Source organism: Poecilia formosa, unplaced genomic scaffold, assembly GCF_000485575.1.
Source record: "Poecilia formosa unplaced genomic scaffold, Poecilia_formosa-5.1.2 Scaffold342, whole genome shotgun sequence".
Classification (NCBI taxonomy): Eukaryota; Metazoa; Chordata; class Actinopteri; order Cyprinodontiformes; family Poeciliidae; genus Poecilia; species Poecilia formosa.
In genome coordinates, this window is record NW_006800281.1 from 572,852 (window position 1) to 598,253 (window position 25,402).

General features: G+C 37.4%; 4 protein-coding genes across 4 annotated transcripts in view; 3 read left to right on the forward strand and 1 right to left on the reverse strand.

Annotated features, from left to right (window-relative positions):
* The first annotated feature begins 1,147 nt into the window (after nt 1-1,147).
* On the forward strand, nt 1,148-1,845 carry LOC103153194 (histone H2B 1/2-like). The gene has a single exon (XM_007574012.2). It carries the CDS (start codon nt 1,194-1,196, stop codon nt 1,626-1,628), a length of 435 nt encoding a protein of 144 aa, XP_007574074.2. The 5' UTR covers nt 1,148-1,193; the 3' UTR covers nt 1,629-1,845.
* Nucleotides 1,846-4,168: 2,323 nt separating this feature from the next.
* On the forward strand, nt 4,169-5,663 carry LOC103153193 (histone H1-like). The gene has a single exon (XM_007574011.2). It carries the CDS (start codon nt 4,182-4,184, stop codon nt 4,782-4,784), a length of 603 nt encoding a protein of 200 aa, XP_007574073.1. The 5' UTR covers nt 4,169-4,181; the 3' UTR covers nt 4,785-5,663.
* Nucleotides 5,664-6,309: 646 nt separating this feature from the next.
* pex6 (peroxisomal biogenesis factor 6) lies at nt 6,310-21,688 on the reverse strand. Its single transcript, XM_007574030.2, has 18 exons — nt 21,111-21,688; nt 19,372-19,992; nt 18,859-19,025; nt 18,602-18,685; nt 17,216-17,315; nt 16,103-16,236; nt 14,500-14,605; nt 13,353-13,555; nt 12,167-12,353; nt 11,773-11,849; nt 10,618-10,735; nt 9,886-10,091; nt 9,728-9,789; nt 8,597-8,705; nt 8,403-8,519; nt 7,485-7,562; nt 6,902-7,041; nt 6,310-6,714 (listed from the first exon to the last, which is right to left on the reverse strand). Exons 1-18 carry the CDS (start codon nt 21,636-21,638, stop codon nt 6,578-6,580), a joined length of 3,174 nt encoding a protein of 1,057 aa, XP_007574092.1. The 5' UTR covers nt 21,639-21,688; the 3' UTR covers nt 6,310-6,577.
* Nucleotides 21,689-22,946: 1,258 nt separating this feature from the next.
* ttbk1a (tau tubulin kinase 1a) overlaps nt 22,947-25,402 on the forward strand; it is a 55,219-nt gene continuing 52,763 nt past the window's right edge. Inside the window, exon 1 of the mRNA XM_007574032.2 lies at nt 22,947-23,050. The gene's annotated coding sequence lies outside the window, so the exon portion shown is untranslated. The remainder of the gene's footprint in view (nt 23,051-25,402) is intronic.

Consider the following 25,402-nt stretch of genomic DNA (forward strand, 5'->3'; position numbering starts at 1 on the left):
ATGCATATATCTGTACACTTCTTTTCTTGTTCATTCTATGCAGCATAAATAAGTTGTTAGGTTAAGAAAAGTTGTTTTGACAGGCAGACTTGTAACAACTGCTACAGCATCCTCTTGTGGACATGAGAACAAACTGCAGCTCTTACTGCTTCACACTTGTCACAACAACATAAATTTGTGTTAAATAACTGAGGACTACATAACACCAATTATCAACATTTAATGAAATGATTTAATAATCCCAACAAATCGATAATTTGAAACGCAATTAACAGTAGTGTTAGCGGCAAACAAAACCTAAATTGGTTTGCAACTCTTGGTTTTAATGGTTGAGGCCAACATGAAAGCTTTTATAGAAAAAAAGAAAATGTAACATATAGATAAACATAAACTCGCGACTATGTAACTTTACCCCTAAGAAGTCCTGTTAGAAACATATGAAGAAACCATGAACTGAGATAATTTTGCAAAAGAATAAATGTGAAAGTGTGAAATGTCACAAAAGTCCTTGGAATCTTTTAATATGTTTACACTTTTTTCCTTTTAATTTGTTATATGAAAAAGCTGTTGGTGATTCTGAAACCCTTCAGCTTTTTTCCAAAGAACTTGTTGTGTAACTGCAGAGTTTAACCCCTATGACAATAAATTATTTTGAGAAGGAATCATCTGCCTGCAAATGTTTCAATAAAACAATCTTGTATTTTTAATTTTTATTTTTGAGTGTTAACTTTTATTGTTTTTAGTGGGAATATCCTGTTATCTCTGTGTGCTGCTCTCATGGCTAGGATTTTTTTTGCAAAAAGATTTTTAATCTTCTCAGGATTCTCCTTGTGAAATAAAGGTTTAAAGGTTTAATAAAAGTATAATAAAAGTGGAAAGTCTTCAAAACTCCAGAATATGACTAGAACACAGTAAATCTGTGTAAATCTCTGTGCCAAGACAGGTAGAACCTCAATCTTAGTTATTTTTTTAAGCGATGTACTATGAAATTTTGTCTTTAGCTTGTCTGAAAGGTAACAGTGTTGTGTTGCTTCAGTTTCACCTCCTAATCCGAGTTTTAACATGTTCCGTGTGCTGTTGATTTGCGCGCGCGGGGATTTTCAAATCACTGATCCTCCGCCTCTCATTGGAAGCCCGCTGAACTGCTCAGCCAATCACAGTGAAGGGACAGTACAGCTGAATTTACATGTACTATGTATAAGAACGGTCTCCCGATCGAAGCGCTTCTCTCATCAACTTCAGTCCGAGAGAAGATGCCTGAACCCGCGAAGTCTGCGCCCAAGAAGGGCTCCAAGAAAGCCGTGACCAAGACGGCCGGCAAGGGAGGCAAGAAGAGGCGAAAGACCAGGAAGGAGAGCTACGCCATCTACGTGTACAAGGTGCTGAAGCAGGTCCATCCTGACACCGGGATCTCCTCCAAGGCCATGAGCATCATGAACTCGTTCGTCAACGACATCTTCGAGCGCATCGCCTCCGAGGCCTCTCGTCTGGCTCAGTACAACAAGCGCTCCACCATCACCTCCAGGGAGATCCAGACCGCCGTGCGGCTCCTGCTGCCCGGCGAGCTGGCCAAGCACGCCGTGTCTGAGGGCACTAAGGCGGTCACCAAGTACACCAGCTCCAAGTAAACTGTCTGCTGCGGAAGTTACTCAACCCAAAGGCTCTTTTAAGAGCCACCAACTGTGTCTGAAGAGCGCTGATCCTGACACTTTAATCTGTTTTGTTGAGGAAGATTGAGCTTGTATAAGACATGACTCTTGGAGGGGGAAAAAAAACCCGAACTGTTCTTTTATGCTGTACTAATATCTAAAATGAGAGAATAAAATGGTTCACTACTTTCAATTCTATGGACTTTAAGTTTAAGTAAAAATGAAATGCAAAAGTATTTTGTAGGAAATGGTATATTAGAGTAATGAAGGGAAAAGTTCCCACTTAACCCCTGCTGTACTTATTTGCATTTTAACTTCTGTTTTTCCCTTAAATGTTTTGAGAAAACTTCAACTGCAAATACACTGAAAATCTGTTTAAAAATTAAGTGTTTGGGATTCCTATTGATCTAGAAAAGCAAAATTTTAAACCCTTAGTTTTTACCTAATGGCAAAAGGATTTTAAAAAATGGGGTTTCAAGTAAACAGCCAACATGTTTCCAAAAATGTTAAGCCTAAAATGGAATCTACTGGCCTATATTTCTAATTATTTCAAACTTTATTAAGAAATTGAGGAAAAAAACCCTTCAAACAATATTACACCGTATTGTTTTCTTTTTAAAAAGACATTTGTAAAAAGCAAAGTGTTGCCCCCTCTTTTAGCTCAAACTAAAACAGTTTACCTAGTTTTCTGTCATTCCAAAGTGCTATCTTTTCTGGAATTGTTTTTATGTTTAGCAAAAACATTAAAAAATATATAATTAACAGCTTATTAAGCATTAAAAATTGACACTTGGTTCTTCTCGTCTGCCTGCTGCAACGCAGGACTTCTGGTCTTTCTGCATTTTTCCCAGTAAGAATGCAGAAAAACTAAAAAGCCAGAGTTCCCGTACTGTGATGTAAAAATGTGACCCAGGTCCAGAGGGTGAGGCGCACGACTATAAGAAAACTTTTGGCGACATCTCAGTGGAAATATTTCCCAAAATTTCAATTAAAATTATATTTTCTTGTTTGTTATTTAGTATAAGTTTTCTAAGATGTTATGAGAAACAAACATCCTTGTACTACTTAAAAAGCAAAGCAGATTCTGGATTTCAAATTCAAAAACACCAATTTACTTTACAGCAGCGATGTTCCGAAGTTTACACACATTACATATTAATCAGTCCTTGGGTTATTGAAAGTTTATTCAAGTTTATTGAAATCCTTTTTCTTGGGCTCTTACAATAAAAATGTTTTTAAAATAATGATTTTGATTCCATATTTATAGAGTGAAATGTCTTCATCCCCTTTTAATGTTTTTTCTTCTTGTCACATTACAATATTAAAAATGTTCATTGTTTACTAGGTTTTTATGTAAAAGCAATAAATATTGGTGAAATGGAAGAAAAGTGATGCAAGCTTTTGAAAGTGTTTTACAAAAAAGTCTCATTACTCCATGAATAAAGTCCAATGCAACCTAACTTTTTAAAAACATTAACTCAGTTCTTCTTATAATTGTCATGTGAATATTAGAGCCCATTGCTTTATTTTTAAACAATATTTATATTTGGTAAAGAAAAGTGGAGACATGTTCTAAAACTACAAGGAGAAAGTTATTTAAGGTATAAATATTGTTTCCTCCTGTGCTTTAACTATTGTTTTCCTGTCGATTTTACTTGGACTGAAGAGCAAAATCTTACATCCAATCTATGTTATCGAATATACATTAAAGCCCATCGTTTTTTTTTTCTCAGGATGTAATAAAAAATGTGGCAATTTAAAAAGAGATTAAAATAGAGATAATTAAGAAGCAAAACAAGGCATGTGTTTAAGTCATATTTTATTCAGGCACACAAGGGAAGTCAAAACAATACTCCGTTTCAGACTAACTTTGTAAAGCCCAGCGCAGATTGAGAAAGTGTAGAAAATACTTTATTCATTCAGTTCGAGCGCAGTCATAATCTAGAAGTGACTTTTTTATTAATTTCAGGAGTTGAGAGCAGAAAATCTGACTTTGATTGGCGCTGCTAGGAAGTCTGGCAACAACATGAGACGCCATCATCAGTGTGTTTGCTGATGCTACAATATCTTCATTTTAGGACGAAAAGGGTCTCCGCGGCTGGTTGTTTTTATTCTCAGGCTTTACACTAACATGTTAGGAAGCGATCAGACAGTATTTGATAAGGATGATAGGATCTGACGAGGAGAAAGGATGGAAAACACAGCGATTATCAGCGTGTTCCGCCGTGAATCGGTGCAGTTTTCAGGCTCCGGTAACAAAGAGCAGAAAGCTTCAGAGATTTCCAGAAGCTGAACACGAAGAGAAACTAGTCCGCTACGGATCCGCTACACTGTCGGCCCGCAGCGCTGATCCAACACAGAGATTTCAGCTGTTTTAGGTCGCCGAGAAAACACAAAGAGAAGCCGTCCATGTTGCTGCGAGGAGCCCCGGACACGGTTGAGTCTCCACGGTTCTCATGGTGTGTTTAAGTGCCGCGCGCTGCTCCGGGTTTCTCATTTCCACTCTGACTGTTGTTGAGTCGCCAGCAGAAGATGGCAGAAGTCGCTCCAGCTCCACCGCCCGTCGCTGCTCCGGCCAAAGCGGCCAAGAAGAAGGCCTCCAAGCCCAAGAAGAGCGGCCCCAGCGTCGGCGAGCTGATCGTGAAAACCGTGGCCGCTTCCAAGGAGCGAGGCGGCGTGTCGGCGGCCGCCCTCAAGAAGGCTCTGGCCGCCGGAGGATACGATGTGGACAAAAACAAAGCCCGAGTCAGGACCGCCATTAAGAGCCTGCTCACCAAGGGAACCCTGGTCCACACCAAGGGAACCGGGGCCTCCGGCTCCTTCAAGATGAGCAGCAAGGCCGAGACCAAGGCGAAGAAGCCCGCTGCTAAAGCTAAGAAGCCCGCGGCGGCGAAGAAACCCGCAGCGGCGGCGGCCAAGAAGCCCAAGAAAGTAGCAGCCAAGAAGCCTGCTGCTGCTGCTGCCAAGAAGTCTCCTAAGAAGGCCAAGAAGCCAGCACCCATCAAGAAGGCAGCGAAGAGCCCTAAGAAGGCGGTCAAGAAGGCCACTAAGAGCCCTGCGAAGGCAGCAGCCAAGAAAGCTCCAGCGAAGAAGACCGCTAAGCCCAAAGTCAAGAAGGCAGCAGCCAAGAAGTGAACTCCATCCCTCACAGACATCCTCTACACAAAGGCTCTTTTAAGAGCCAACACTGCAACGCATAAGAGCTCATTCCGTCACTTTTAACAAACTTTATCCATGAAGAGAAATGCCTCCTGCAATTACGGAGAGTTAGCGTGAGAGCGTATTAACATTTTTTTTTTGTTTTCAAAAATTAGAAATGTTCGATTTTTCTACTGAGGGACTTTGCAGAAGTCGAACATTTTTAAAATTCCTGAAATTTCCGTGTTTTTGCACTAGATAGTTTCTGAGTAATCTCAAAATTAGATATCTTTCTAGCAAATTTGAGTTTTCAAACATTTTTAGCAGAAATGCATTTATTTTCTCTATATTGGTCATAGTTCACTGTTCTATCTCTGTACATTATGTAATTTATGGGTTGTTTACAGATGCATATGCTCATTGAGATTTTCAGTGTGAAAACATTAATTTCCTGTTGCTATGATGCATCACTTGATACTGTTGCAGTTTGGTTTTGTATAAAATGTAATTGTTTGTTTTGTGGTTTTGTTTTTGAAAGTCACCCTTCACAGTTCAGTTTGTACAAAATTTTAGTTTAACATTTTACTTTAAAATTGGTACAAATCACAAATCCTATAACTTTCTGGCATGTTGTGTTGAAGATTTGCAGCGTCACTATTTTTGCTCTATAGTGACGCTTAAAAGAAAAATTCCATTATTCCTGCTTTTTAACGAGGACATTTTTGGATTGAATATTTTTGTAACAACATTGTAGTTTTACTCCAGTCAAACTGAATGTCAGTTTTCAGAGATGGTTTCTACATTGTGAAGTTTGGTATTTTCTTGACAACAGGTGTTATATTTTGTAATAAATGATCGATTTTGTTCGTATTACAATTCGTCGTGTGAGTTTCTTTCCTGTAGAATACAGTACATTTTTAAGACCTGAAAACATCTTTGCTAAAAATGAAAGTTTTACATTTGTTGCACTTGATTTATTTTCCCCATCGTTTACTTTGGGACCGCTCTGATGCAGTTTTTATACCCTTCTTTCACTATTCAAGTTTAAAGAAAAAAAAATGCATTATATTTACAATTAGACCAATAAAAACATTTTAATACATAAATGTTGGCTCAATGCAAGTGTGGTAATCTGAAAAATTACCTAATTCGGACTGTATTTAACTCAAAAAGAAGCATAGAGAAAACATTTCTGCAATGTGAATCTGTATTAAGAGGCAACTTTGTAATTATATAATTTATATGTCTACTCTAGTATTTTTTATACTGGATGGAAAATGATAGATCAAATCGCTGATGCTTAAATTAATAATTAAAACAACTTTAATTATTGTGACATTTAGGAATTAGGAATAATTTTAGTAATTATAACTGACCTAAAAGTGTAGATTTGTCTGATTTAACAGCAGACAGAGAAAAAAGGGTGTATGCGCCTTTTTATTCAGCGTTTCCTGTTTATTTTTCCTTCACGCTTAACAGAAAGAACCCATCGCTTCAAACAAAAAATAAAATGGTCAAATATCAGTATCAAACATATTATTTATTTCTCTGAATTTGAAATTTTAGTGGAAATCTTAGTCGATGTACCCTTTCAAAGTCATTTAGAAAAAGAAGAGAAATCCACAGTAAATATTTAGTCTTTTCACTGATTTATTGGCATGTGCTTCTTTCTTTCTTTGTCATTTACATGTTAGAAAAATAATGACGGTGAAAAGAGCCAACTCAGAACTCACACGTTATCTTAATGTTACATTTAGCAGCTAAACCTGATGAAACCTCACAGAGGTTTTCTACTGTCCAGAGAGTTCCTGGTGAATGCTTCGGTACCGCAGCATCTCCGCTTCGGAAACAGAAGGCTTAAAGTTTTTCAGAGCAGAAGAGAAATCCTCTGCAGAGAGGAGGACAGGAGAGTCCTCTAAATCCAGACCTGGAGGACAGAACGCAAAGAGCGGCAGAGGCAAAGAAAATGTGGACATGAGAAAGGAAAGAAACTAATAAAATACATAAATACTTCCAAAATAAACCTGGAGTGTTGTTGGCATAGCTCTTACCTTAAAAAAATGCCATGAAGGAGTGGATTACAGAACATTTTAAAGCCATCTCTTTGTTCTTACCATCGTTGATCTGTTGGATTTTTCTCTTGATGGCCGCCGTCATGGCGTCTGAGCACAGAGCGTACAGATCGGCACCGCTCATGTGAGTCGGGCAGCGATCCACCATATCCTGCAGATTCACGGCCGGATCCAACTGGAACCTAAACACAGTGAAGACATTTCAACTCAAACTCGGTGTCTGGTTTTTTTTAGTATTATTTTAGCTTAAAGCACCAAAAATAACACCAATACAAAGTTGTGTTGTAGAGAAAATACTGTACAATGATAATAAATGTCATATAAAATAAATAAAAAGGAGTAAATTTCCCCCACAACACAGAAAAAGGAAATTTCTGAGTTTAAAAAGTTGAAAGTTTTATTGAAAAAATTCAGAAATTTTTAAATTGATCTCAGAATCTTTTTAGAAGAGAATATTTTGGAGTTTCCAGAAACTCAGAAAAAATGTTTTAGTGGAAATTTACTCCTTTTTTATTTTTATTTTTTATCTCCGATGGCCCTAATATGTCGTCATATCGCACAGATAAGTTGATGTTGCAGATAAAGACATTTTATTTTCCTCTTGCCTCCAGCGGACGGTTCTTACTTTCTGAGGATGGCCTGGAGAACCTGCAGCTGGGAGGCCCGGTCCTCATTGATCCCAACATAGACCAGTTTATCGAACCTGCAGAGTCCAAGAGAAGCTCATACTTCATCTCTGCTTAAAAAAGTATTCACACCCTTGGATGTTTTACCCTTTTATTGCTTTTACAAAAAAAACAGTTGTTATGATCAACAAAATGTGGAAGTTTAATGAAAAAAACAAAAACAAATCACCTCAGTGTCAGTCAGCTGAATTAGCATTAGCAACATCCACATGTTTCAGGGCTGAAATGGTTAATCATGATAAATCGAATATTGAAACAATTGTCAACTAATTTAGTAATCAATTAATTAACCGAGGCAAACAGACTCAAAAAGTCAAATTGCTGAAGGAACAACATATTCAAAGCAGCAATTAGGTCAAAAAAATATAAAAACTATACATGTTTTGCATCCAAGTGGTTAAGAGGCTTCAATGGTTATCTGAAATGTGTCTTATCTGATTAATCACATAAAAAAATGGCAAATTCTACATATTTTTCATTTTACCACTCCAGCCTTTTTAATACAATTTTAGAATAAAGTAAAAGATGCAAATAAACAAATAATTCAGTTCCTTTTTGAAATGTAACAGCAACATTGCTTTAGTAAATTTGAACTGGTGAAGCTAAAACTACGCCACTTGAGGGGTTTTGGGTAAAACATTTTTACAGACAAGTGCTTTTATCTTAAATGCAAACTCAGTTTTAGTTGAATTACTGCTCTGAATATAGTTTTTTTTAAATAAAACGTCTTTTTAAATTGTCTGTTCCAGTTAGCGACTAATCGATTGCTGAATTAGTTAACAATTGTTTCAATAACTGATTAGTCAGTTAATCTCAATATGTTTTGTCATTATGAACATTATTTGTTTATTTCTAACCTTCCGGGTCTGAGCAGCGACTGGTCCAGCAGATCCGGACGGTTTGTGGCTCCGATCACAAAAACTCCAGCAGACGACTGCAGCGAGTCCAGTTCAGCCAGCAGCTGAGACACGACTCTGACCAGAGGACAGAAGAGCAGATTTATTTACGTCATGAAGCAGAACACCGGAAAGATTCAAAGGTCAACGCTCACCTGTCCATCACTCCTCCAGAGTCTCCACTGCGCCCCCTGTTGGGCGCCAGAGAGTCCAGCTCGTCAAAGAAGACGACACAGGGAACAGCCATGCGCGCTTTGTGGAACACTGAACACAAACAAAACATTAAAAAAACCAAAGGATGAAAACTCAAGAACACATAAAACTGCAACAACAGTGATTAAGAGTTATATATATTTATAAAAAAGACAACTTAGAAGTCTTTAAAATGTGAAACAAATAAATGCAAAGCAGATAAATCATTTCAAAACATTTGGATATAAAAAAAGTCTTTGGGCCTGACAATGTCTCCTGGATTGTTTCTCTCATTTAGAAAAGATACGCAGCACACTTTGATGTGCTGCGTATCTTTCTGGACGCTGTATGGCAGCCATTTTGTTGGTTTTTTTTTATAGGTTAGACACATGAATCAAAACAACTGAAATGGATAATAAGAACGATGTATTTCTTCCTTCTAGACAAATATTACCTTTAACCATCAAGATCTTCCAAGCTAAATGTCTAAATTTAATTTAGTTGGTAGGGACAATCCACATTAATTAACATTTTTGTAAATACAGCAGAGTTACACAAAACTCTGCTGACGTTCCTGGATAATGAATAATTTGTCTCGAAAAAAATAAACAAAGTTTAGAATGACAGAACTATACAAATTTTGTCAATAAATACAAAAAATAGTCATGATTAGATCAAATGATGAGATTAGGCCTGTCATGATAACCCATTTTGCTGGACGATAAATTCTCCCAGAAGTCATTGCAGTAAACAATAATATTGCTGTTTTGAGACAATTTTCAAGTAATATCATGGTAATTATGGCATAATAATGCAAAAACATTCTAAAAGATCAATTAACTTCAATGAACTTTAATGAACATTTAACCCTGGAATTGGACAACATTTTAAATATTCAAAATAAATAAACAATAAAACAAATAAAATGAAATATAAAGACTCTGTAAACAAAATTCTTCTTTAAAAGACAACTAACTGAGATCAAATCACACGGCCAGTAGAAAGAGATAAAAGAGAAAAACAATAAATCATGGAAATTATCCAGCTTGTTTTAAATAACTGATTTAATTGACAGGAACAGATGAGACACAAACCTTCTCGGATGTTTTCTTCACTCTGACCCACATACATGTTGATGAGCTCTGGACCTTTGACACTGAAACAGAAAATAACCGCAGCTTTAGGAACAATTAAACAGCATTTAAAGAAATAAAAGGAGGAAGTCCACACCTGGTTCATGAGGTAAACCCACCTGAGGAAGGTCATGGAGCATTCGGTGGCCACAGCCTTGGCCAGCAGGGTCTTTCCTGTCCCGGGCGGTCCGTACAGCAGGACTCCGGTTCGGTTCAGGCCCAAAGACAGGAGCTCGGGACGCTGCAGAGGAAGCTGCACGGTGTCCAGGATTTCCCTCTTCACATGCTCCAGCCCTCCAACGTCCTCCCAGCACACGTTGGGGATCTGTCCGTTCAGTTACAAACAGCCGACATGAATAAAATGATTATACAGTCTGTGTCACATTCAGCTCATTTTGGGCCAAATCAAAAATCTGAACATTCTTAAAGGGGCGGTTGTGCCAGCATGTATTTACAAAACCAATTAAACTGTTGAAATATCAATACATAGCTGTTCCTCCAGGATTTTATGATTGATTTGTGTTTTTGCAATCAAAATCACAGATTTTGTGGTGCCAATTTCGAAATGTTTATAAGGAATTTTTACGATATTTGCGCTAATGATTGATGTTAAATGTGACTTTGTGTTACTCGCCGCATCAGGTACGGATTATAACTGGGCACCAAGTAAGGCTGAGGCTGCAGTCACTTAAATGCAATATTTTGAGAAAATTTGCAGTAAAGTCAGAAAACAATGTGGAGATTTGTTGATTTTGTATGAATTTTGCAGATTTGCGGAAAAGCTGGAGGGACTTAAAGCTCAGCGGGCTCCAGAATAATGAGAACGGCTCTGCTGGGCCAGACGGCGTCACCTTTGGGGCTCCGATGGCTTTAGACTGGGCATTCTGCAGCGTCTCCAGGGCGCAGCAGAAGTCCTGGTTCATGATGGTCACTCCGCTGGAGCACAAGTCCTCCTGCAGCCGGCCACCACTGAGCAAACAACAAGACTTTGAACGGCATCCAACTAAATCAAATAAAATCTATGATCTTCAATCTGCCAATGTAACATTTTCTGTTTCTCAGAAACCATCAGTGACTTTATGTCATCAAGATTTGAAGGCTGTAATTTACTCTATTTGCTCAAACAGCAAATGTTATGAATTCCATCTGTACTTTACATCTTTCATCTGCATTTCATGAATAATTTTAGGTTTCTGTCACATTTTAAAGGCAACTTTTTCCCCCTACATACATTCATGTCAAGTCAAATATCTAAACAGAAAACTGATGTTAATTTAATCTTTAAAATCACTCTGAACAAATTTAAATATTTGGTGATTTCAGGGAGTCCTTTTAATTTTATCATTTTATTATAAATCTGTGTAAACATCAATGTAACCGGAGATATTGAAGATAAAAATGACAAAATTGGTTTTGCCAATGTCATTCATCATCATTTCTTAAAATAGTTTTATTGGAAGGTTTCAGCACAGAAACATGACATCATTTATTAAATCATGAAGTATATCTACTTTTTAAAATGAAATCAATAAATGTATTTATTAAACATAAAATCAGTTTTATTTTCAATTAATTATTTCCAGTTTTAAAAAATTTATGACAACTATATTAAATTATTCATTTATTGCAATTAGGCACTTTTCACTATCTATATGCCTGTGATGATGCTTGGATTTGTCCAAGTTATTTTACATAATTCCTTATCAAGTACCTTTAACTGTATGAATAATATGAATATTTGAGTTGCACTCTGATCTATTTTTGGTTATTTCCAGCTTAGTCTCATATCTGGCAACCATAAATATGCATTATGTCATTTATTTTTGTCTTGAAAGTAGTAATTCATAAAGTTTTATTTAGTGGGCTGCAAAAATTCTCTGATAAAATAAATATTAGCGCCAGCTCTGATTGTAAATATAGAGATGTTTGTAGAAGAGCTTCTCTTCTGTTTCCAGGAAGGTAATTGCTGCAGTCTGAGCGTATTAGACACATGGCTTCAGCCTCACCAGGTGTGGATCAGCCTCCTGCAGGCAGCTCTTCCAGCTTCAGTCAGCAAAGCACTCAGATCTCCCAGCACAAAACCCTGAGAAGATGAGAAAATCTAGAGTGAAATCCCTGTTTGTGCTTGGAGCAATCTGACCACTGTGGACCCAGAATTATTAACATTAATCTACTATCCTCTCAAGCCATTTGAAAATCTGTGTCTAGGTTTTCATTTCCTTACAAACTACAGCTCCCAGCAACCTCTCTCTCTGCCACAGAAAAGACTTCAATTTACAAAAAAAATTAAATAAATAAAATTAAAAAAAAATAAAGAGAGTTATCTCTCTTTAATTTAGAAATCTAATTAAACCCAAATAATTCATAGGTCAGATTTAAGACATAAAGATCAATGCTTACTGCAGTTAGCTTGGACAGTCGCTCCAGGTTGACGTCTCTCCCCAGACAAAGCTCTCGACTCAGACCTACCAACATGGCGAGCCGCTGCTCCTCTGTGGGGCTCTCCATCGCCACCTGGTGGACAAATGCCCCCATGATGCCCATGGAGAGATCCCGAGCTCTGCAAACCGTGGCCACGACTACCACACTGACACAGAGACAACAACACATTACCTCCGTTCATCCTGAACTCTGTCTGCATCACTGCTAAAGATAATTTGTAGAAAAGGATGCAACAAAAAAAATTGGAGGTTTATTGCAATTAAAAGTCGATTAGTGTTTATAGTCCACATTGTGCTTATCTATCACATCAAATCACAATAAAACACAATGAAGTCTGTGGTTGTAACAATCAACATTTGAACAGATTCAATGGATATAGTTAGGGCTGGACGATATGGATGAAAAATGTATCACGATATAAGTGACGACATTGATAATTATTGATTAGATTTTTGTTTTAAATATCTTTAATGCTGCCTTTTTGGTTTTATCCAGTTTTCAAACTTTGTTGTTTTGTTATTTTTAAGCAGTTATGAGGCACAGAGGTGAAACCTTAAACCGCTGCTGTGCAAGTTGATCAACAGGTTGTTGCTAGGTAACCAAAGAATGGAGAAGTTGCTAGGCAACCAAAGAGTGAGTGAGTTATAGTTGGTGCCACCAAACTTTGCTGCAAACCGTGCATGTAATGTAGCAAAGTGAGTAGTTTGAGCTGTTAAAGCCTTTCTCCTCTGCCTACATTTCCCAGAATGCTGTGGGAGTCTGGATCAAAGTTCAGTTAAATTATTGATTATTCTATCAAATGTATTATCTATGGATACTGATCATGTGTCTATAGTGATATATATTATTGATTTATTGTCCAGCCCTACCTACATTTCATCCACTTAAAATGCTATTAGTCTTCTGTAATTTTTTTTGAAAGACCATAAAAATCAAAATGATCAGAAATAAACACGTATATTAAATGTATCAATTTGCATGTAATGTAGCAAAGCAATGGTTTCACTTTCTGAGCAGGTTTAATACAATAAACTTTCTATTGATATTCCAACTTACTGTCATGCACCTGTAGATGATAGTAGACCTCCTGGGTGTATTTTGTTTTTTTTTCTTCCAATTAAATCATCATGTTTAAGCAACTGACCTGGCAGGGGCGCTGCCAAGCAGCTGGCACAGAACCGCCTGGACCCGGCCATCGTCTTCAGCAGCTCCTGGAGTTTTAAGCAGGAGCTGCAGGTTTCTGAGCAGCAGGATGCACGGCTGGAGCGCGCTGGCTCGCTGGAACACCGACGACAGCTTCACTTCTGCAGCTGCAGGAGTGTCTGCACACACAGTCACACAGTTCACCTACACACACACACACACACACTCGCTGGAACACCGACGACAGCTTCACTTCTGCAGCTGCAGGAGTGTCTGCACACACAGTCACACAGTTCACCTACACACACACACGCGCGCGCACACACACGAAATGACTTCTTTAAGCAGCAGAACACACCCACACTACAATTTTTTTGCATAAATTCACACAAAAACAACAGATATAATTTGTAAAGAGTAAAAATTGTGACATCAGTAAAAACATCATAATTTTTTTTCTTAATTATTTAATAATTTTCTGGTGATATTTTACCTGTTTGAAAAAAATAAAGATTTTATTTCATTTTATTAGAGAAACAAATTTGTTCTCTTTACGTTTATAATTGTGAGTTTATTGAAAATTTTCTGAAGAACTGGTTAAAAACGTGCAGAGTTGGGATTGTTACAAGTTACATTTAATTACATTTGAGTAACTTTTTTGAAAAAACAATTACTTTTGGTTATTTTTAATATAGTAAAGTAGTACTCTTTACTTTTAGTTGAATGATTTTAGCAGTATCTCTGCTATTAATTGAGTAAAATTTCTGGATTTTCTACCAACTGAATGAAAAACAAACATGTTTTAAACCAAAAATTCACCAGACACAGACACAACTGCAGTTTTGTTAAATATTAATATGTTTTGAATTAAAAATCAAAATTATTTCTTACTACACTACTTCCTCAGCCTTACTTGATGTCAATTTACAGTCCGAGATCAATATGATCAAGTTATTTAAGCTCTTTAAAGAATAAAAAAAATATGTTTGTGTCGAATCTGCTTGTTATTCTTTTATTCTCATCTTTTTGCAGATGAGAATAAATCTAGAAATAATCCTTGCAATAATTTCCAAGGTAGCCCAACAAAATCTGTAACTTATCTGTAATTTCAGTAAAAACAAATCATGAAATTACACATTAAACTGCACCTTCAGCAGGTGGAGGTTGAGTCTGCGACTCGCCGCTCTGACCACAGTTATCTTTCCGCTGCCTGCAGGACCGTGGAGGAGGACGGTGCAAGCAGACAGAGACTCTCTATAATCAAACACAACACTAATTAGACTTAATTCCTCCTAAAGAGCTGACAAATACAAAAGTCTTATTACTTACACAGTTCATACACTACTCCGACATTCAAATTCAAGCACTTCTTAAGCATTTTCAAGGTAAATGTTCAAACTTTTCTAGCACCACACCTGCTAACAACACAAATGAACTAAAAAAAAAAAAGACAGCTTCAATTCACTAATATATGATATAATTTGTTACTGTTATTAATAATGTGTTGTGATTGGGGTCTTTATTATACAGTAAGGACAAAGAAAACTAAAATCTAACGAAAGTTTATGACAACTAAAATCTAACAAAAGTTTATGTTTTCATTCAATTTGTCTCTTACACACACCCTATAGACCTAACAGGTTTGAGAAAGTTACAACAAAACCAAAAAAAAAGTTTTCTGGCATTCAGGAAATAGAAATTTAAAGGATATATAATTCTAACCGACTAACTTCAAGCATTCATATTTTTAAATGTCTTGTTTCAACTGTAAATAATGTTTTACATATTTAGGGTTTTAAACAAATGTTAGATTTCACTTTATTATAAAACTGTGTAGTTTGATCATCAGGCACTTTCAAGGATTTAAACAGAAATCAAGCACTTTTGACCCTTTGCAACTACATCACTAAATCATTCCAAGCAGGCGCCATGATGGACTTCGGAAGTGAGGGACTGAACTGAGCGACTGAAATGGTTTCCAAACTTGTTTTTGCCAGTTTATTCATGGCTTCGTCTTGATCCAGTCAAGCAATTCTGTCTATGAATGCAACACACCTGGTTGGGGCTCATAGACGGCGGTATTTCGAAACAGCTAGCTTAGAAGCCGACCCGTACCTCCTTCCTCCTGAAGTGTTGATCAAATTACTGACTTTGCCTGAATTCACACCACATGATTTATATCACTATGTCATAAACAGCGTTTCCCCTTACACCGGAGCAGCATTAAAAACGAACAAAAGACCGAGATGCTAACCAGTTTTTTTCCACACATGCTAGGCTACATGACGGTGCGTCACTGTCTCCATGGTTACCAACGGTTAGATTCGTACCTTCTCCATATTGCAATATTTGATATCTTTCTAATCATACTTATTTATAAAGTATGCGTTAGTCTTCTTACCTTGTAAAAAATGTTCGCTACAAATCCGTGATCCAAGGACTGACAGTTATTATTAACAGCTGCAAGTCGTTATAATTGACAGCTGCTATCCTTCGCCGCTGTATCTGTCCTTATTAAAAGTTAGAAAATAAAATAACAAGTTTGGCTTTTATCCTTCTCTGTTTGACCGCGCACCATCCTGTGACCATTTTTAAAGTGAAATCAACTAAATAGAAGCGAAATTAGGCTACAGCTTTAAAGGAGCGCATTGGTTGTTTTGACATGGCGGAGTGGGCGGAGTTTTGAGAGCGTGACGTCACGTGCATAGGATCAATAAGAAGCAGTGAGGTTTCAGCAGGGAAGCAAGTTACCTGTGCTGCAGGTGAGGCAGGATGAGATCGCAGAGGAGGTCGACGGTCTTGTTGAGCCCGGAAGGAGTGAGGCTGCTCCACAGAGACTCTTCATCCACACAGCAGCAGGGAACAGGGCTGTTGGTGAATGTTCCCTATTAATGCATTTAAAGCATATTCATTACCACCGACACCAAATGAATAATCATTTTTAAAATACAGTTTCAGACCTCGCTTCAGTAGGAGGTATATCTACAAACTAAATGTCTGCAAGAAAATTCACAGAAAGTTGTGCCCACTGGATGCACACAAAATCTTACCAAATATATTTGGTTTAGTTTCTAGTGCAAGTATCAAAATAAGACAAAGCAACTTCACAAGTAACTTTTCAGGAAAATATAGGTGCTTGTTTTAAGGCAATACTTCCTTTATGTTGATTAAATAGTACTAGTTTCACTGGCAGATTATTTCACTTATAAAATGATAATCCAGTGGAACAAGTACTTTTTCAACAATATTATGGAATTATTGACATAAAACAAGCTCCTGTATCTTACTGAAAAGTTACTTGTAATTTAATACTTCAAATGTATTAAGATATATGCAATAGAAACTAGACCAAAAATACTTGATAAGATTTTGCAGTGTTAGAGGTGCATTTTTTCAAAGTAAATAAAAAAATCTTAGTCCTAAATTTTTACGTATTTATTAATCAGTTTTTCAATCATTATTATAAAATACCAGTTAAAATCACTTAAGATGTTATTTCCCGTACTCTTATTTCTCATTGGCTTCAGTCACATTTATCAACCTGCTTTTATCAAGCTAGCAAAGCAAGTGAGAAATTAAAAAGTTTAGAAAAGACCGAAGGAACCGACCAGCATTGTTCTCCACAGTGGAGGACAATATAAGAACTCCTGACCAACTACCGTCAGAAAGTAAGAGGCAGCATTCATGCTAAAAAAATGTCAAAAATGATTGAATAGTGAATAAAAGTGAGGAAAAAAAACAAACATTCAGTCGATGTTTTTTCAAATATCTTGCAGCGTTTTCTGTGGGTTTGCTAATGCTGGTCAAGGAACCATGATATGGATCATTTCTGTGTTCAGATGCTAAACAGAAGCAGATGTTCACCATGTAGAGGGAGGTGTGAGCCTCATCAGCCAGAAGAGCTTCTCCTCCTCTGTTAGCAGATGGAAGAACCTTCTGAACTTTAAAGTACAGAACCGGACACCTGGCAGAGGTCAAAGCACAAAGACGATCAGAGAAAGACTTCACTGTAGTAGCTGCGTTTCCATCAACAATTTGACATTTCGAAAATAAATGTGCTTAATGGAAACACAACATTTTCGAAAGAAAACACTTTTTTTCGCTAAAACGTTTTGGCGCTAGAATGTTTGGGGGGTGGGGGGGGTTCTTTTGCTTGCATCAAAATTGGATGTTTCCACTGGTGCAAACCGCAAAGACAAAAACAACAGGAAGTGGTTGGCGGATCATGCTGCGGCACGCATTATTGCATGAACAAGCTCATTCATGTGTGATTTTATTTATGTTTCTTATTTAATGAGAACATGCCGATGGCAAAATTGTGTTTTCTTTCCAACATTAGTGGAAGATTGACAAAGTTTTGTTCACGTTTGCAACGGAAAAACAGCTGGTGATTTGTTTGAAAGGGTTGTTTTCTATTTGAAGAGAACATGTCAGCACAACTTATTACTGCAAAGTTGCATCTGACTGAGCTGAATTTACATTAGTTAATATTTGGAATGGAAACATTTGTTCACGATTCCAGAGGTCAGGCGTTTCTTGACCAGGTTACCAAACACTGCAGCTGTGATTTTGATGCCGATCTGGATTTCCTCCAGATCTTTTAAGTTTCAGAGTTGTTGCTAGGCAACACAGTGTTGAAATGTCATTTCTGTACACGGCTTTTACATCTTGAGCTTCATAATGGCCCACAATTACATTTATTGTATCGTTTTATTGTGAAAAATTTCTTAAGAATGTGGATTGTTGTCTCAATAAATTTTAATTAATGGTTGTGTTTTGTTTTTAAATAAAACAAGCAGTATTATTGTAAATTTTATTTTTACTATTTTCTCCACTGTTCAACATCAAAATACACCACTAAATTCAAAAATCTGATTAAATGTAGTTACTTTGTGCAGCTTAGTGATATATAAGTCACATTTCTTTAAGTGAGTTCTTTAAGTTTACAAGAACAATATTTGTGTTTGTGGGGCAATGAATGCTTTGAAATGCAATCACAGGCATACATTTACATAATAATCAAGCTATGTTTTTTTCAGTCATTGTTTTTATTGTTATCACAATAGTACCATAAAATATTGTGATAAAATTCCAGGTGGAATCTGTTATGTGTGTTTTGTAAACTCGAGGTCAGATTTAACTGAATGAACCTGGTAAAGACCTGATAGTTTTATATTTTTTGTCTGAAAGTGTGTAATTTTTTTTTCTTTTTTTGCCATAGTTGTAAACATGCAGACAGGTGCGCTGTACCTGCGAATCCCCTCTGCGTTGTTTTCCAGCAGGTCTGGATGGTTTTTAGCAGGAACTGTCAGGATGTCTCCCTGTGAAACCACGCTGTGAAACGGCACAACAAACTGCTTAGAGAAAAGAAACAGCGTATAGCAGAGAACTTTCTGCTTCACAGTGGAGTTGTTTCTGTTGAAAATGCCTTCCTGCTTCTTTCCCGTACCGTTAATCAGATTACATTAAGCGGAGGCGTTTGGACAGGCAGACCTGCAGTAACCCACCGTGGTGTGGCGAAATGCTCAGCCAGCAGGTTGTCGGGGAAGCTGAGGTTGCTGTGCTGCGGAGAGCTGACCGGCTGGATGTGAAGCTCAGTGGCAAACGGCAGAGAAGCTGAGCGGCAGTAACTGTCAGAGCGCTGCCTGAGATCTTCAAGAGCCGATTTCCACCTCTGATGCAACAGAGCAAAGAGCAGCTCATCAAAGAAAGATCTAAATGAGACAAACGACTGAATGTTTAGTCAGGGTATCTTCATAATGGTCTTAAGACTTTTTAAATTAAAGACCTGAATCACGATATAAATGTTCATGAGAAAATAGCATGTTTTATAGCAGTACAAAGTGTTTTGCCTTTGGATGGATTAGCAACAGAAGTGTGCTAGTGGTGAAGACGAATGTATATTTATTGATGATAGATGCAAAAAAAAAACATAAACGTTTGCTTTCAGAATTAAGACCTGCAGTGTGAACGTATCCTTACTGAGCAGCTTAAAATGTGTTTTAAATGTACTGCAGCACCTTCATCCTCAGCGTGCAGCTCTTCACAGGAAGTGTTTCTCCTTCAGTCATGTTGAACCACAGAGTCGCTGAGATGAAACCCACATCGTCGTGGATCGTCAGTTCTGGACTCAGATCCACCACTACTGCAGAGACCAGGCGCTCTCTGCAGGGGGGAGCGCTGACTTCGACCTCTTCCCCTGGCCCTCTGCCTCCCCCCACAGGCCTGGACAACCTCACCCACTCATAGTTGAACAGCCCCAGCCTCAGAAGCAGCTGCTTGCTCAGGAATACACAGTTGTCTGGGTCCACAAATGATCCTTGCTGACCTTTGACCCTGCACCATCGGTGAGTGTCCACCACGCGCACGTCTAACCTGCACTCCAGGGCCTGCAGGACGTCCGGCAGCCCAGAGCCCAGACTACTCCAGCTGTCCAGGAGAGACCGAGACCCGCCAAGGCTGTCGGCGTAATGAGCGAAGTCTGACACGCTCAGTCCGAGAGATCTGCAGGGCAACGACGGGCCTGGGGGGTCCGCGCAGTCCCAGTAGTCGGTCAGGACCAGAGAGGTGTTGGCCGTGATCCTCCCCTGCTTCACTGGACTGCATTCCAGCACCAGGAGCTCCAGGAGGTGCTGTTGCACCTTGCAAAACAGAGAGTAGGATATACTTCAGATGAGTGAAACACTGCAAGATGGTTTACCAATACAATGGCATACTAGGGCAGTTGTAAACATTAAAGGAGTAAATTTCAACCAAAAAGTTCCCCAGAAACGTTGAAATTAATCTCAGAAATTTCCACGATTTTTTTCTAGAAAATGTCTGAGATTAATCTCAACATTTATGGATTTTTAAATTTAGTCCCAGAAATATTATGTTTGTTAAGTTGAACATTTTTGACTTTTGTAAACTTTTTGAGTTTCAAAAGTCAAAAATCTTACATTTTTGGTACTCAGAACGTTTCATGTTTTTTTTTCTTATAGAACTAAAAAAATGTTCACGTTTTTTATAGAAAATGTCTGAGCTTAATCTCAATTTCTGAGGTTTTTTTTGTGCAAATATTGACTTTTGGAGCTCATAAATTTTCACATTTTTTGGCAGAAAGTTAGGGACTAAATTAGAGAATTTGGCAGAAATTCCCTAAATTTGTTAGGGACAATGCATTTATCTGCTGTCGTACATTTCACGCAAACACCACATTACAACCAGAAATTGTGTATTTTACTTCAGCTACATGTGTTAGATAAACATTATTGCATAACTGAAGATGATCCTGGAAACAGGGAATAAGATGGCGCTTAATAAATAATAATAAAAAGGATATCACGGAGGAAATAATAAATTTAACTCTGTGAGGATAAATGGTACAGACTACGGATGCATGGATGAATAAAGGAGCCTAAATACAAATGGAGGTTACATTTATAAAAGTCTTAAAAATGTAATGTCAGTCATTGTTTTTCTTCTACTTCAACATGATGCGGTATTTTGTGTTTGGCCCATCACAGGAGACCCTATAAAACACCGAAGTTTGTATTTGTAACTTGGGGGAATGAATGAAGGTGTGGATATTTGTGAAAAGGCCCATAGGTCCAAACAGTTTTCCCTAACTTTTCTGACTTTACATGTAGGTTAAAACTCCTACCAAGAGGAAAAACAAACGCATGTCAGTCGTTATTAGTCCAACAACATGAATCTAAATGTGCTAAAGTTGTCTTCTTTTGGGTTATTTAGCTAAGTAATGATCAATTCAGAGTTTCACCTGCCCCGTGTTGTCTCCAAACAATGGATGATGGGGCAAGAGAAGCGGGTCTCCTTGTCGGGCCAGCGGCTCCTGGCCCAAGTGACAGAGCTCCAGCAGCCCACCGGTGAACTGTTCCCCTCCAGCCCAGCGGAGGCTCTGCCTGCTGCGGGCTCCGAGCACCACCCTGTCCAGACTGACCGGCTCCAGAGGCCTGACGGTTCCGGCGCATGAAGACCGCTTGATGCGATAGTGTTTCAGGAAATACTGGCTGGCGAAGAAGCGGACACGGAGTCCGGAGTCGCTGTCGGCAGTTAGGCAGCTTCTGCCCCCGGCGCTGCTAATCTCTTCCCTGGTGGTCGGGTGAACTTGCAGTAAAATGCCCGCCCTGTCACAGAGCTGAGGCCGGTTCGGGGTGAAGAGGACGATCGGCTGGTTGGTGTCATGTTGGAAAACAGATTCCAGGTCAGGTTCCAGGGCCAGAACATCCAGAGGACTAATGTGTGTGGGAAAATTCTCCAAACAACTCAACTGAATCTGCGCCGCCATGTTGGACTTTCCTCACTGCTTAATAGTTGCCTCCAGGTGTCGGTAGCGCCATCTAGTGGACCGGAAGAGGAACCTGTAGGACCATAGAGTTTGTTGGGGAAAAAGTTGAAACGAATAAAAAAAGAATTTCAAACTAAAAAATAATTTTGAAAAGAGAGAAAAAGATTTCAATCATAAATTTATTATGCAACCGAAAAATTTTATTTTCATGTATTCTAATCTTCGCTTCTGTTAAGTCAATTTTGAAAATAGGTGAATTTATATCCAAAGAAATTGGGGCTATAGTCTTAAAAATTTTTTTGAAGTTTGAAACTGAAAAGTAATTTTGAAACATAAAAAAAATCTGAAGAAAGTATTTTGAAACTGAAGAAAGCATTTATTTATTTATTTATTTATTTATTTATTTATTTATTTATTTATTTGTGTTAAGTAATTTTTAAAACTTGAATACAAGTTTTTCTGTGAATCTCATGAAAATTCATGATATTCACAGAATCTCCTGAAGATATTTGTGATGTACTTTTTGTGGGACAAGAGTTGTTGGTCCAACTATTGCCACTTCTCATTGCAAAGTCAATTAATATTAAAGATTCATCTAACTCATTACTGTGGTTCACAGTTGAAAATGGACCTGTCAAAACATTTTGCTGGATAATAAACTGTCCCAGAAGTCATTATAATAAATGATAACATTGTCGTTTTGAGAACATTTTCAAGTAGCGTAATGGTAATAGCATTATAATGTAAGAAGAACACATTCTAAGTTATAATAAATATTTAACAAAGGAACTGGAAGACATTTTAAATATCCCAAGTAAATAAACAACACAAGAGAAACAACAATCAAAATTAATTATGAAGTCTCTGTAAACAAAACTGTCATTTAGAAAAAGAGCTAGTTGAGACCAAAGCACCAGACTGAAGACTTTTATCATCCAGTTCTTGGTAGAAATCATGATAAATCATGCAAATGGAAATTATAAAGCTTGTTTTAACTTATCATACAATTAATTGATTCATTGCTTATTGTGACAGGCCAAGTTGTGACAGTCATGTCTTACCCAAAATTCACGCTTGAGCCAATTATCTGGTTGCAATTTTTAATTATTTAAAAAAAATGTATAAGATCTACTTTATTTATCCCAGAATTGGGGAAGACAATATAGTTAATGATAACATGTAAATTTCAACACAATAACAAAAAAAGAGCTATGTAGAAATGCATACACATATTTTGTGAAAATGATAAGTAGAGTTACAGTGGAAGCAATCCACCAGCAGGGGGCGCGTTAGAGCTACAGCTGAGAACGTAGAGACGCCGAGGAAGCGTGCGGTGCTGATGCTGTAGAGATGGAGCGAAGGGAGTGGAAGCTGCTCGGTTCTATATCCTCCGGACGGATAGCAACATTCAGGTAAGGCGATAAATCAGCCAAGAGTTGAAAGAAACAGCTGGTTGAACCTAAAAAAAATGAAACCATGTCGAGGAGAGACAGTCTGTGTGTGTGTGTGCGTGCGTGTGTGTGTGCGTGCGTGTAGGTGTGTGTGTGTCTGTCTGTGTGTGTGTGTGTGAGGCCACAGGCTGGATGGATGCAGGGCGAAGAGAGCACCATTTATTCAGCGTTGTGGAGAGAGACGAATCTATTTTAGTAAAATAAAATATGAGCCAGCAGACTAACGATAATAAACCTTGTTACAACGGGCCCAAACAAGATGAGGCGTTCAGGAGGTTAAATCAGGGTGGGACTTCAAGACTCTCATGCCTCACCCAGCGGCTGAGAAAAGTCATTGTTGCGTTTAACTGATTTATGTAATTTGATTTAATGCAGACAGGTGAAATAAATGTGTTAAGTGTATGTTTTCATAAATAGTTACATCCATTCAGACAAATATACCTGAGTAACTTTTTGAAAAAATTTACATTTAGGAGTATTTTTACTACGCTGTACCATTTACTTTTACTTGAGTTATTTTCTTAAGGAATGTGGTTACTTTTACTTGAGTAAAATTTCTGTATTTTTTATCCACTGAATGAAAAACAAACATGTTTTAACCAAAATTCACCAGACACAGACACACACCTGCAGTTTTTGTTACAGTTTTATATGTTTTTTTATTGAAAGAAACTGATTTGGAAAAAAAATATTTTGGCTCATTTGATCAGTTAGTCAGTACTTGAATAGACTTTTTACCAAATACTTTTTCATTCTTACTTGACAATTTTTTTGGACAGCTACTTTTTACTTTTATTTAAGTAAAAATAAAAATATGTTGAAGTAGTGCTGCTCTTACTTGAGAACACTTTTTGGATGCTCTTGCTAGTAGGAAATTGCTTCCAACATTGCCTATAGTTCAACACTATTCATGCATTTTTTTACACTCTCATGCAGAATTAGAACTGGATTATGCTTTAAATAACAAAAATAAATAAATAAAACTAGTCAGACTAGTGATGATGGCATTCCCAAATTAATTGTTTACTCATCTTTGTATTAGTGTTTGTGAACATTCAACTCTTTCCTACAGAAAATTTCAATGTATTGTAGTGGGATTTATTGTGATAAACCTACCCAGAGTATCTTAAAATAAAGTGAAGTACAAGAAACTCAGTGCTGTGTAAAATAGTTAAAAGAATAATTCTCTGTCTCCTAATTATTATAAACAAACAAAAATAAAAAGTGAGGAGAGCAAAAAACTGTGCAACCAACTAACTTCCTTCGCTGCTGTGCGTTTTAAATGTTGAATATATTTAGCAATATACTGAGCGATATGTGTGTGTCCTTAAGATTATTATTATTATTATTATTATTATTATTATTATTGTGTGNATTATTATTATTATTATTATTATTATTATTATTGTGTGCTATGCTGGGACAAGCAAAACCCCTCCAACGACCCCAATAAAGTTATCTTATCTTATCTTATCTTATCTTATCTTATCTTATCTTATCTTATCTTATCTTATCTTATCTGCTCACACAATTACAAATTGACTCTGCACCCTGTCACCCTGCATTTAGACGGTCCTGGGTTTGAATCCTTGGTTTTTTCTGCATGTAGTTTGCATATGTGTGTGTGTGTGTGTGTGTGTGTGTGTGTTCTCTGGCTTCTTTCCATACATTAATTAGTCTCCCTAAACAGGTGTTAGTGTGCGCCTTTACGGAGGAAAACCATTGTTGAAAGGAAGTGAAGTGTATTGAAAGTTTCTTGGTTGTCCATTGATGTTCTTAAGCTGGTTTTCAAGAAGAACGATTCTGATTTGTAGTCTCTATGTAGCTGTTGGAGACACATGCAAGAAGATTTGTAGCTGCAGTTGCAAAGAAAGATGATTTTACAAAATATTGAATATTACTACAATATATCTTTACACATGTTTATTAATAAAAAAAATTTAACTATTCATAATTTTCTGTAACATTAGTAGTAGCAGCCTAATTTACTTTGAACATTTCTGTGTTTTTTGTGATTGTAGACTGTGTGTTTTTATTGCGAAAGTGCAAACTCTGCATAATTTGAGGCAAAGAAACTGGAGGCTTGTTTGGTATTTGTTAATGTATCATCTGTTCAGTGATTGTTTTGGCAACTCATTTTCAGAACTGGATCTGAAGGAAATTAATATATACAAGAAAGACCACTTTGCCTGGAACGAATGCTGTGCCTTTTTAGTTTAGTATTTGTGAACAATCTGTCATCTCAGAAGAACAGGAGCAATCCGAGCCATGAAATCTATATCTACTATTTGAACCATAGCTGCTCTCATTGCT

Bases quoted from the DNA above. Each gene is read 5' to 3' on its own strand.
- LOC103153194 (XM_007574012.2), top strand. From the start codon at position 1,194: ATGTATAAGAACGGTCTCCCGATCGAAGCGCTTCTCTCATCAACTTCA.
- LOC103153193 (XM_007574011.2), top strand. From the start codon at position 4,182: ATGGCAGAAGTCGCTCCAGCTCCACCGCCCGTCGCTGCTCCGGCCAAA.
- pex6 (XM_007574030.2), bottom strand. From the start codon at position 21,638: ATGGCGGCGCAGATTCAGTTGAGTTGTTTGGAGAATTTTCCCACACAC. The intron at 7,563-8,402 runs GTTAGAAATAAA...TGGACTCTGCAG, and splicing joins TCGCTGCTCAGACCCGGAAG to GTTCGATAAACTGGTCTATG. The intron at 7,042-7,484 runs GTAAGAACCGTC...CACTGTGTTTAG, and splicing joins CTCCAGGCCATCCTCAGAAA to GTTCCAGTTGGATCCGGCCG.